The sequence below is a fragment of the Nicotiana tabacum genome, chromosome 19 (assembly GCF_000715075.1).
Source record: "Nicotiana tabacum cultivar K326 chromosome 19, ASM71507v2, whole genome shotgun sequence".
In the NCBI taxonomy this organism is placed as follows: Eukaryota; Viridiplantae; Streptophyta; class Magnoliopsida; order Solanales; family Solanaceae; genus Nicotiana; species Nicotiana tabacum.
Window position 1 is genome coordinate 57,416,697 of NC_134098.1, and position 12,989 is coordinate 57,429,685.

The 12,989-nt window shown below is 36.5% G+C and overlaps 1 protein-coding gene across 6 annotated transcripts; it reads right to left on the reverse strand.

Annotated features, from left to right (window-relative positions):
- Positions 1-269: 269 nt before the first annotated feature.
- LOC107796067 (methylcrotonoyl-CoA carboxylase subunit alpha, mitochondrial) lies at positions 270-12,750 on the reverse strand. 6 transcript variants are annotated; one of them, XR_012702704.1, is made up of 16 exons: positions 12,343-12,749; positions 11,145-11,266; positions 9,945-10,092; positions 9,575-9,712; positions 9,296-9,391; positions 9,164-9,223; positions 8,052-8,144; positions 7,869-7,980; positions 6,414-6,518; positions 5,484-5,620; positions 5,133-5,367; positions 4,887-5,044; positions 4,670-4,782; positions 1,907-2,149; positions 1,702-1,797; positions 270-824 (listed from the first exon to the last, which is right to left on the reverse strand). XR_012702704.1 is itself a non-coding variant. In XM_016618785.2 (16 exons), exons 1-16 carry the CDS (start codon positions 12,679-12,681, stop codon positions 819-821), a joined length of 2,205 nt encoding a protein of 734 aa, XP_016474271.1. In that variant the 5' UTR covers positions 12,682-12,749; the 3' UTR covers positions 270-818. The 6 variants fall into 6 exon arrangements, 2 of the variants coding, with proteins under 2 accessions (XP_016474271.1, XP_075093879.1); XM_016618785.2 differs by having other exon boundaries at positions 4,670-4,786; XR_012702701.1 differs by lacking the exons at positions 270-824; positions 1,702-1,797 and adding an exon at positions 3,470-3,601 and having other exon boundaries at positions 2,012-2,149; positions 4,670-4,786; positions 12,343-12,750.
- Positions 12,751-12,989: the final 239 nt, after the last annotated feature.

Below are 12,989 nucleotides of genomic sequence, written 5' to 3' on the forward strand. Positions count from 1 at the left end.
GTCTCTATTCACCAAGGCTTGGATAGATGAGAAAAAATCACCTAGTATTTTTTGCCTCTTGGGTTTTGAACCTAAGACCTCATGATTCTCACCCACTTTATTGACCACTAGGCCACACTCTTGGGTGCATAAGTTACACCCCCTCGTAATCACACAATGTTGAATGTTTCCCTAGATTTGTCAAGTTTGACGTTCAAATTGCAACCAAAATGCACATAGATCAAAGAAATGAAACAGAAAGCCGTAGTGCGTAGGAGAAAATCCAAAAGTTACAAGGAGAATAACAATACAAGCTGCATAGATACGTTTGAATTGGGATATAACTATTATGATTACATTGTTTGTCAAAAGTGTAGTCTCCAAACAGCAAGACAGCAAAACCACAGTATTCTTCCATGGAATAGTTCCACTGATGAGTTCAAAACTAAAGAGTAAATGAACTAAGCATCATAATCACGTAAAATGACAGAAGAGCAGGAGAAAAGAGATGAAGCAAAGCACACATTTTTTCTTGCAATACTCAGCAAATACCTTCGGAACTAATCAGAAAGAACAACTTATATCCTAGCAATGAATGAGCAACCACTGATCATCTATCACTAATCCAGACAATTTTTGAGCTGGAAAGCATTCTATTTTACAAGTAAACATATTTGAAGTACAGTACACGAAACTCCAAGATGTTTACATGTCAATGTTGTTATTCCTCTTTCTTAAAACCGTCAATGTTTTTCTTCTTATACCTATGTACGGTCCTCATAGGAAGGTCATATATACAGTTTGTCTAGGATGATGTTGTCACCGCCTCTTGATAAATTTTAGTCCTGTCCAAGATTAGAACAACTAATTCAGCATATCTTTTCATCATTATATGCTGATATAGTAATGATATTGAACTAACATGAAAGAATGTCTATTCTAACAAACATACTTCTTCACAAGAGAGTAAAGACTGCACTAGTCTTAAGATATCTGTTTTGTAAAATCAAAAGGGGACCAAAAGGATTAGTAGTGGCCACCAAACAGAGATGCAAGACATCAGTGTTAAGGACAACAATGAGGTTGGTAAACACAAAGAGGTTAAAAAACGAGGTGAGACTAACAACAGAAAAGACAATTAGATACAAGGAGCTAGCTCTGGTAAAATATGAGGTGAGCCTGAAAACAGAAAAGACACTAGGTACAAGGAGCTAGCTCTGGTTGACTCAAATTTTGCAGATCTTCAAAGTGATATTTTGACCTTTTTCTGGAGTAATATTATGAATTATAGTATTTGTTGATTGGGCAGAGAAAGGTACGTAAATAGATTAAGAACACTGTTCTCACTTTTGTTGTGTAAAGTAGACAATCCACCTAAACATGCTGAATCATGTGCGTGGACATTTTTGATAAGCACATCAAGAGAGTGTGTGTGTGTGTATTCCTACATATATATATATACTTTTAGTTCCCTTTTGCTTCGCCAAAGCCACTTCTTCTGTGGCTTTGTTATGTTACCAGTTATCAGGATAAAAGTATGCAGGTGCTCAATGCAGAAATATCTAGCATTTTCTGCATATATATCCTAGTTTTGCTTGATGTCCAGTGTTAAAAATGCCATAACAGCCTGATGCGTGTTCCCAATGTTTAAGATGATTTATGCAATATTTATTAAATGTAAATGCAAAACCTAGGCCATGAATCTTAAAAGAGAAGACTAACCTTGATAGCCAAGAGTTTAACACCATCTTGGACCGATTGGCCCACTTTAACTTCGAGCCCTCTTACATAACCATTAGATGGTGCCTTCACGACATGCTACTCATAGACAATGTAAAGAGAAGCGAAAGTGATAAATTAAAACCAGCCAAAACAATTAAAGCACTCAGGAGATTTTAATCTTAAGTTGCAGTTGTGATATACAAACCTCCATCTTCATTGCTTCTAATACCAACAAAGGTTGCCCCTCCTGAACCTTCTCCCCATCCTTCACCAAAACTTTAACCAGTAGACCAGCCATGGGTGCAACCACTGTGCCAGAAGGATAAGATGTTGCCATGCGAGCAGGCTTGTCTATCGTTTCATCATCATCAAAGATTTCAAGGCCCATCCTTTGTTTGAAGTGATGCTGGCAGTTGCCCTGCCAGATGTGAATATGCTCAATTTGATCCTGCAAAAATGGAAGTTTGGCTAATTCAATATTGATCAAGTTCTTTCAAATAGCAACCACTCCACTCTCCATCAAGGGGCATCAAATTCTCATGAACCAAGATAAAATGTGCTAAAGATATGCAAACCCTTTTATCTTTAGTCCAAAATGTATTTAGTGGACTAACTAACATCATATTAACTCTCCCTGGAAAAAAAATCTACACCTGGGATCACTAGAAGGTTAATCCTTATCTCTTCTTTTTCCCTTCTTCATTGGTTAGACTAGATGGGAAGTGGTGTTGAACCCACTCTTTTTAAAAGCGAAAAACCGCAAAAAAGCAACAGGTCCATGGGGCTTGAAGCAAAAAGTAAGAAGTTAAGCGCACACTAAAATAACTAATACAACATTAAAAAATAACTAATACAAATGTAGTACTATAATGATCAAATTGCAGTAAATTTAGCATCTATTAATCCAATTTCTCAGGATTGAGAATCAAAGAACCAACAGCTACTCGTTGGGATCACATCATGTGTCACCGTTCAAAGCACACATTACTATGAAGCATGTGGCTTCGTAAATGAAGTGATAATCCCTCGCTTCACATCGCTTCATCACTCATCGCTTAAAACGATGGCTTTTAAATAACACACTGGTTAAAACATCTACACTGTTATGGATAACTGGATATTGAGGATCCAAAAATTGTCCAATACTATGTGACTACACATTTGAATGTTTTTCTGCTTCATCAATATGAAATAAATAATGACAGTCATTTTGTTGGTTGTTAAATTACTGCTATTCCTACTAATATTACTAATATGATATAGCACTGGACGATAAATCTGAGAATGATTACAATCCTCAAATGGTCTCTTTATAATTGAGGGGAAAGTGAGAACAAGCAGTTCCGAAAAGTATTTGGAAGGACCACAATATACTTGGAATATAACACGTTGGAATATGCCTGATTAAAATTGAGGTGCACTCATATTTATCTGGAATATTCCTATAAACATTTCAAACTCACCCGCCATCCTATTTAGGTGTTCTACTTTCATATGACATGGCTTCTAAGGCAGATTGTACTTGAATATGGACGGATCATGGAGAGAGTTAACTTTTCAAATCTGAACCTTTTCTTATTATTTAGCTAGATCCCATCATATCTTTCTTGTCATACGAAAGTACTGTAAAATTAATGAAGAGTGTATCCGAAAAGCTTCTCTTCTAGGAAAGTGAACATATTTTGGGGACAGCTTGAAAACAAACTTTAATTTGGGGAGGAGAGGAAACATGTTAGTGGAAATCTGAACATTTTGAACAACAACATACCCAGTAAAATCCCACTAGTGGGGTCTGGGGAGGGTAGAGTGTACGCAGACCTTACCCCTACCCCGGAAGGGTAGAGAGGCTGTTTCCGGGAGACCCTTGGCTCAACAGTAAATCTGAACATTTTGAGACGACCTAAAATAGAAAGCATGCCATTTAAGTTAGGACTACCAGTTAATTCTTGGAAAGCCTATGAATTAACAAATTAAAGTAGTTCAACAGTGAAATGTGTTGCAATCTTGAACCTTGAAACTTCAGAGTTTAAATCTGTTGCAGACTTGCAAGTTATGAGATAAAGAGTACGTAGGATTAAGAGATTACTTGTTGACCTATCCATACCTTGGCTAACCGGCATTTGTTCATCAAATTAACACAAGCTTTTCCGTCTTTATCTCAATTCTTTAGCAAGTATGTACTTCTACCTCCGTTCAGTTTATGTGAACATATTTCCTTTTTAGTCAGTTCCAAAAAGAATGACCACTTTCTAAATATGAAAACAATTTAACTTAAACTTCCAATTTTGCTCTTAATAGAAGCTCTTATAGTCACACAAATACTATGGCATGTTCAAGACCACAAGTTTAAAAAAATTATAGCCACGCGAATGTTATTACTTGTTTAGAACCACAAGTTCCAAAAGTTCTATTTCTTTCTTAAGCTATGTAAGCAGTCAAATAGGTTCACATAAATTGAAACGAAGGGAGCACTACATATACATGCATCAATGTACATAAGAGTGTGCGTGTGTGTGTATTTATGTACATATGTATGTCTATTGGTTTTTTTTTTTTTTGCGGGGGGGGGGGGGGGGAGGGGGGGAGAAGAAGCTATGTTAGGCGTTCCAACAACTCCAATTTTTATAAGAACTTTCGAGCAAATTTTTCAAATATTATGATAAGCACCTTTTTAATTTTATTTTTGTTCTGTATAATGTTGGCCTGAGATGGAATTAAATGGAGAAACGTGATCAGTGAGGATTCATATAGCCGATCCCAACTTTTAAGACAGAGACATAGTTGTTGCTGTATGATAAGCTCCTTTTTGAGGGAGTAGGAATCTGTCATGCATTCCGAATGATTATTTCTGTTCTTGGTAAAGGAAAAAAGGTTGGTCAGCCTCAGCCTAAACATAGTTCTGCGGCATTTCAATCAGTATGTATGCCAGGACAGCTAGAAAATAAAGACCTGAAATATAAGGTGTTACCTTGGAATAAGCAGCCAAGCAGACATTCAGGCTTAGACCATTGACTTCAACTCTATAGTCATTGTTGCTTAGTGGTGTCACTTGGATCTCCAAATCAGGGGAATTGCTTTCTCCTGTCTAAAGATATAGATCATTTTGCGGCACATGGAAAATTGAAAGGCAAAAAGAAATTCGACTACAATCATTCAATTATATCAAACAGAGAAATTACCATTACCTCAACTAGGTATTTCCCATCTGGCAAATAGGTGATGGAGACTGTCAAAAGATCTGAACCGCTATTATTGTATTGATTTTCCCATTCAAGATCCACTTTTCGCTTAGCAAAATGATGGACTCTGAATGGAGGATTACCATACCACAAATGGAGGCCTCCTGCTTACGAGAACAGATCAATAAAGTTTGCATCAGCAGTCAGGAGCAAGCACGACTTGGCTAAACACAACAAGATTTTAGTATTCACCAGAAGCCTTATCCTTCAATGTTGCAAGTTCCTTTTGGCAAATGCATGCAGCTACAATGGATGCGGCATGTTTGGAAGCACTCTCAGCTTCTTGCGCCGATATCGAATTGGCACCATCTATGAACAGATCATCCTTGTACCGCTCAATAAAATGAGTTTCTACTTCACCATTTTGAAAAGCCCTATGGCTGGCAAGCTTAATGAGAAAGTCTATATTGGTGGGTAAACCTGCAACCTTCATTAAAAAAATGACCACGACTAGATCTCAATTACTAGAGTATTCTTGATTATAAACTATTTATCTGAGTCAATACCTGCAAAACAGGTCAGAACAAAAGAAAAAAATCATACTTGAAACTTTGACAAGCAATCTTTCATTTTTATAAGTGCTGCAAGGCGGTCTTGTCCCCATACTACTAGCTTTGCAATCATGGGGTCATAATGCATGCTTACTGTGTCGCCTTCCACAACTCCAGTCTCAACTCTAACTGCATTTTTGTATTAAAGTCATGCGAGTGCAAAATATACAGCTTAACAATACTTAGCATTTGCATAATCAGAAAGGCAATTAAGCTGAATAGATGATGATCAGCAGAGAATCCTAAATGGGCTAGTCTCAGAACTTCATTAAACTATAGCAACTAGCTTTAGTAAATATGTTATGATATCCATCAGCAAATTGAACAAGCTGGCTTGATATTTCAAAGGCCTTGCAGTAATTGACTACTACCTCAAGTTAAAGAGCCTTTGGCTAGGCAGTGTAAAAGGAAATCCAGCTGGGAGAGAGACCCAATGTCAATTCTGAGACAAATGATTCCATATAACAATTAGACATAAAAGGCACTGATATCGTGGAAAGCCATTGCAGACATTTTTCTGAGCGGATGGGATTTCAATATAGCAATTCATTTTTTTTTAATATATATAACATTTCATAGACAACAAAATCTTCAGAAATGTGAGAATGGTAGCAAGTGGCTGTTACTCCTATTCAACACCAAGGAAGCAGTTAAGCATCTGCTTGTAAATTTTGCAACTATGGATCATGCCCTCTACATGGAAACTTGTCTCACATTTAAGATGCTAGTAGGGTTAGACAAACAATCTACACAAATCAAGGAACAAAGCGCAGTTGATATGATAAGAAGATAAAAACTGCTCAAATATCTAGTTTCCCTCTTGAGAAGTTGAGGGCTCTATACTGTTCCCTCAGTGACAACCCACTTAAAGAGCCTTATGTAACTTTTCATAAATAGTATGCTCATACTATGGAATCTGCACCTGCTGATGTAACTGTAACAGGACAATAACGATGAAGAACACCAGTTGCTGGAAGAAATCCTTTTGGAACATTTTCAGCATAAATTCGGGCTTCAAAAGCATGACCTGGCATTGAAATGACAAATGTTAATATCTAAGAATTTTCCAGTATGCTTTAGGGTTAACTTTAATTTAAACTCCCATATTTGTTTCCAGTAATAAGAAGAATTTCCCATAGCACTTTACTCCGGAGACAATTCTTCATGAAGAAATTCCACTGATAAGCTATGTTGCATAGACTCTCCAAAACAGCTGCCGCACCCGTGTCGGATCCTCCAAAAATACATTATTTTTAGAGGATCCGACACGCACCCATCGATATTTTCGGAGAGTCGGAGCAACATAGATGATAAATAATAACTTATTATATTAAGCTCATATTGTGCTAGTCCAAGTTTGAAACAGAAAATTTCCCAGACCATTTCCATCATCGACTACATTAAACAGGAAGAACAACTTTTTGCTATAATCAAACACAGTTTCCTTCCGTCAGTTAAGTACTCGATTTGGATTGTGTTGTTAAAGACTAGAGAAATGTCAACACCGCCAAAAGTTAAGCTCATCACCGACCATTAGTGGATCTACTTATGTTACAAAGATGATATTATATGAATCAAGGCATTAAGTACTTGATTGGGCTTGTGTTGTTAAAGACTAGAGAAATGTCAACACCACCAAAAGTTAAGCTCATCACCAACCATTAGTGGATCTACTTATGTTACAAAGATGATATTATATTAATCAAGGCATCATTTCCAGTAAACGGTTTCTCAATTCAGATGAGCCTTTGAGTAGCTATCGATATTATGACATAACGATAAATTGCTATTTTATTTTATTCGTAAAAGAACACTGATGTATCAATTAAACCTCTTGCACAGGTGATTGTTCTACTGATTAAAGTATTTATCCTTTTTTGCAAGTTAAGAAATTTCATAAAAAAAACCAAGTTGGTGCAAAAAAGAAAAGTACAAGATGTGCATGTGACTTTGCTCGAGTCATCCATCGCTTTCCACCAAGTTTGACCAACTATCAATACGACATGGTATTATCTCTCTTGACCAAAAATACAAGTGAAAGAAAAAAGATCTCTTAATATTTTCTACACCACTCACTATTATGAAACAATCTCCAACTTTAACTTCAGGGTAATGTTAACAAAACTTTTATGCTATAGTATGTAATGGAACAAAATTGCTCTGAGTCCAAGCAATTTTCAATTTACCATCCAAGAACCACAATTCCTTAAGACATCTTCACATTCCAGGGAAGTAAACAGGCAACTTTATATATTAGTGTCATGCTACCTAGTCGTACGCAGTCTTGGTATTTCCAGGTCAAGACTCTACCTGATACTACCACTTTGTAAATAAATTTAGAGAACCATAAAGCAAGCTAACCAGGATAAACTCTAACCTGAAAATGGCACCTCAGACTGAGTCAAGGGAAGAGGCTCCCCATTTGCAACACGTATTTGCCACTCCACAAGATCTTGACCAACAATCATCTCTGTAACAGGATGCTCAACCTGACGAAGAGTGATTATATCCTCTGCTCTACTGCAACTAGAAAGGAAGGGAATAGACAGAACAAAAGTACCTGAAGACGGGTGTTCATCTCCATAAAATAAAATTGTCCAGATACTGTATCAACTATAAACTCAACAGTTCCTGCACTGTGGTAATTAACTGCCTTCAAACATAATGGAGGGGCTGTCAGATACGGAAAACAATTGAGAACAATATAGAAAAAAGATTTGTACAGTTAACACTCAGGAACATAGTATAATATGAGAGGCTTTTTTACAGCAAATCTCTTCCAAACAGAAGGCTAGCGACACTAGTTGATCAAGAATTAACTTTACCGTAACAGAATCTGTATAGGAACTCATCACGTTACACATAAGAGAGAGAGAGAGAGAGAGTCAGAGAGGGAAAATATATGATAGAGAGGAAAATTTGAGAAATTTTCGTCTTATTGGTCATCTGGTGGCAACATAGTAGGATGCTTTTCCAATTAAAAAATAAAAAACAAAATAAAGATTACAAAACTATTTAGCAAAGAAAAAAAAAGAAACTAGTTATTAATCAAGTATGCAGGTTAATCCTTGCAGTAAATTGAGCTCTTAATTCACTACTATAATATCAAGCTTCAACCATGTTTTAGACAAAGACTGCAACTGTCATGTAACACGATGCTGAGTTAGCATAATCCCATCAGAAGTGTAGTGATATGAGCTTTAACAGTCTGTATTTCAAGTCAATAAAGCCATCAACCATTTTTTCCCCTGCTAGCCTTAAAATACATTGCTTTAATTTGTAAAACAATGAATTATTTGCATATGGCAAATAACTTTATCTTCACCTGCCCATCAAAAAGAAACATACACACAAAAATGCCCTCGTCTGTTACCGCCTAAACATACTCTAGCCTTCTGTTACCAACTGATATGAAGCCCTCTCGGTAATATCACCTCCTACTCCTAGCTTTAATATTTCCAAAGTTTGCCACAAGATGCAGTGTCATGTTCTAAGTAATTGCTGAGATTCGTGCACATGTATTAATGCATAAGCAGACAATTTTCTAGATTTCAGATAATTCCGTTTCAGTCAATAAAAAGTAAAGGCATGTAAAAATTAGCAGCCAATAAACTTGACAACATTGATAAGACCACCTAATTTACACAGAGAAAATAGACAAATTCATCTCACCTTAGCTGCAGATACAGCTGCTTGACCCAGGTGGGAGCGGAAGTCAGAGCTCACATTAGGCTGTGGATAACAAAGTTTTGTCAACCTTTTAAGACACTTCAAGAGAAATTAAGAAAATAACAAAAGTCTTACAGCTGGAGCTTCTTCTATTATCTTCTGGTGTCTTCGCTGCACACTGCAATCTCTCTCATAGAGATGTATAATATTACCTTGTTTATCCCCAAATATCTAACATATAAATGAAAGCAAACTGGAATTATAATGATAAAGTAAAAGGGCAAGACAGGAAAATACAACAACTACTGCTAATATGCCTCAATCTAAAGCTAGTTGGGGTTCACTTTTAATCTCACTAACAAGAAAAAAAAATTGAAAACATCAAGCAGTCGATCAAACATAACAAAGAGCTACCTGGACTTCTATGTGTCTTGGTTTAGTAATATATTTCTCCAGTAGGATCGTACTTATACCAAATGATGCAGCTGCCTCACGTTGGGCCCCCAAGAATGAATCCGCAAATTCATTCGGACTCTGAACGATCCTCATACCCTGAAATTAAACAGGTTAGCAGACAGTAACTTTCTAGTATGGAATAAGATAAACAAGATCCTTTTTTCAGACATACTTTAGCTATCTTGTTGGCATTATAAGATTTCTTCTTATGTTAAATTCTTTAATAGTAATGGCCATACACAATAAGATTGGATCGCATAACTCAGAAGCTTGAACTTAAATTTGCACTCCTTAAGCAAAGTAAGTAGCATGTTAACAGAAGGCAGACCTTCCCTCCACCTCCATGGGTTGGCTTAATTAAAATAGGATACCCAATCTTGTCTGCTTCCAACTTCATAAAGTCAATATCTTGCTCATCACCATGATATCCAGGCACAAGTGGAACCCCAGCTGCACCCATAATTCTCTTTGAAGCACTGAAAGAAGTATCCAGAGAAAGAAGGGAAATAAGCATGAATTGTCAGCAGCCAAATGCAGCTGCACACTGCTAAAGTACAACTTCATTGAAAGGCTAGCAGATGGCAGTGCTATTAAGGCTATAAACTTATCAATTTAAAGTAATGCTGTCAAACCCCAGCCAAATAAGAACTCACAGACAAGACACGTATGACAAATCATTTCATAGAGCTGCATGCCAAAACGCTAGTTGGTCGACGCAATGTGATTTAACCTTGTCATATAGACACCCTCTAAGCCAATTGCGTAATCAATATGGGAAAAGCTGAACTTATTATTCACATGCAGGTGATATATGACTAAAGTTTTACTCATAAGTCTTGCCAGGATTATTGTCATGTTCCATGTTAGTATAGTGCACACGTGACCTTTGCAAATGTGGTGCTTCCCCCATAAACATGCTTAAGGCTGGATCAATTTTAAAAATCAATTGTCTGTGCATAGACAATCACTAAGGCTTGCTGCTAAGCATAAATGGACATTGCGGTCCCGCTCGAACACTAACAGCAATCATGTTAATCCAAATGTTACAGTTAGAAGCTTTAAATAGCCAAAATGCTTGCCGTAGATGCAAATTTGAGTCTGGTGCAAACAGTTACTACCCATCTATTCAAGTATTAATTAATGCAGCCAGTTTACATTGGTGAGCTCCTTCAAAAATTTAAATCAAACATATCAGTACAAAAACAGAAAGCAAGATGAAACATGATTGTCCATACCCAAAGGTGGGAAAAAGTTGAATATTCATAAACAACAGAATGAGATAAACAAACATAGATCTTCTGTTCTTCCCATTACACAAGACTTTTTACCCAATTCCTTCTCCTGCTGAAATTGAAAAGGGCATGAGCAACTTCCTAAGATGAATCATAATCCTAATTCAAAGTTATGCCTTTGAATCTCCCTCAAACATTAGAACTAGCAATTTGAATGAGTAAACTGTTGTAGCATGAATTAACTTGATAAAAACATAGGCACAACATGAAAACAAGTGGAATGCAGTGAATTCTACCTTTTATCACCCATGTCGCGGATTGCAGATGCAGGAGGTCCTATAAACGAGAGACCCTCATCCTCACAAAGTTGAGCAAAGTCGGCACTTTCAGATAAGAAACCATAACCTGGGTGGATAGCCTAATTATAAAATAAACAGAAATATAAACAAGCGATCCTCTCTGAATGGTTATGTGTTGGAAAACATTAACCACCAAAAGTTTAATTTAGAAGTACGACAAGTTTAAATATGTGAACCACAGGGAACATGGAATTAGCATGAGTCGAACAAGGAAAGAAAAGGTCTACAGAAATCATAGAAATGAGTGTGTTTATTGTATTAACTAGATTTTTTGAAATCTTGCCAAGGAAGGCCATGTTTTCTAGTTAAGAAATAACATATTTGAGGACTATGTTGCGCAGACTCTCCAAAAATGCTGCTGCACCCGTGTCGGATCCTCCAAAAATGCACTACTTTTGGAGGATCCGGTACACACCCAGGGACATTTTTGGAGAGTCCAAGCAACATAGTTTGAGAATGCCATAGCATGACAAAGCCTAGCATCTAGTCCCATTGAACTTTAACACAAGACATAGCTGGATCTGGAACACTTACTGAGCAAGTACAATGTGGTGTACGTGTCAAATATTTTCATAAGTTGTATAGCTAGGTAAAATATTCATGGAATTGTCCTTATATCTCTTAAAAAAGAACAGTAAGTCAGTGATTTCTAGAGATGTATATTGGTAAGTACAATAACGACTTGTAACGCTGTATATCTCCACCATTAAAGTTTAAAAAATGTGCATTGCTTTCATATCCGATATTTTAACCAGGTTTACGTGTTACCAGTCCCCAAAAGTTATAAGAAATGACAAGCATATATATTACACACTGACATCCCATATAAACAATAGTATACTAATGTATCAAGTTCTTGCTTGAAGAATACAGTTCTGGAACAGGCTAAACAAAAGTATGCCACATATATTGGGACAAAGTAAGTAACATGTAACAACCTCTTATTAGTAACCTGTAAACTAGAGTCTAGACATGTTAAATTACATTGATAGTGTAAAAAAAATCACATCAAGTTAAGAATCATTTTAACTATATACTATAATTCAATTCGAAGACAGTGATCCTGCACCCACATACTCAACTGATAAGATGCATAATCAAGGAAGAGAAGCACAGATATAATTAAACTATATACCTGAGAGCCTGATCGATTAGCAGCTTCAATAATAGCAGAAGAATTCAAATAGCTGGAACGAGCAGGGGGAGGACCAATTCGAAAAGCCTCATCGGCGGACTTCACGTGCAAGCTATCTCTATCGGCGTCGCTATAAACTGCGACAGTACGAATCCCTAATCTTTTAGCGGTTCTGATAATTCTACAAGCAATTTCGCCTCTATTTGCTATCAATATTTTCTCAATTCGTTGATTATTGGAACTCTTTATTGATGGTGCCGTGGAGTAGAGTAATGTTTGATGAAAAACGTGTGGTTTTGTCTGTATTTTCCGCCGGAGTATAAAAGCCATTAACGACATTGCTATGAGGAATAGTGGTGTGGTGTGGTCCAATGGAGTACTGAAAGAGAGCTTAAAGAAGAAATTGCTACTACTCCTAAATTTATAGCTGCTCTTCCCATTTTAGAGATTGCTACTTCTAAAATGTTTGGTAACTATTTAATTTTTTTTACATTTTTTAAGAATTTAAATTCCATGGGTAACTTCAAACATTATGTTTATATTTTATTTCATCTAAGCAATACATTATCCTCTCTTTAAAAAATAATACTCCCTCCGTTCCAACTTATGTGAACCTGTTTGACTGGACACGAAGTTTAAGGAAAAAT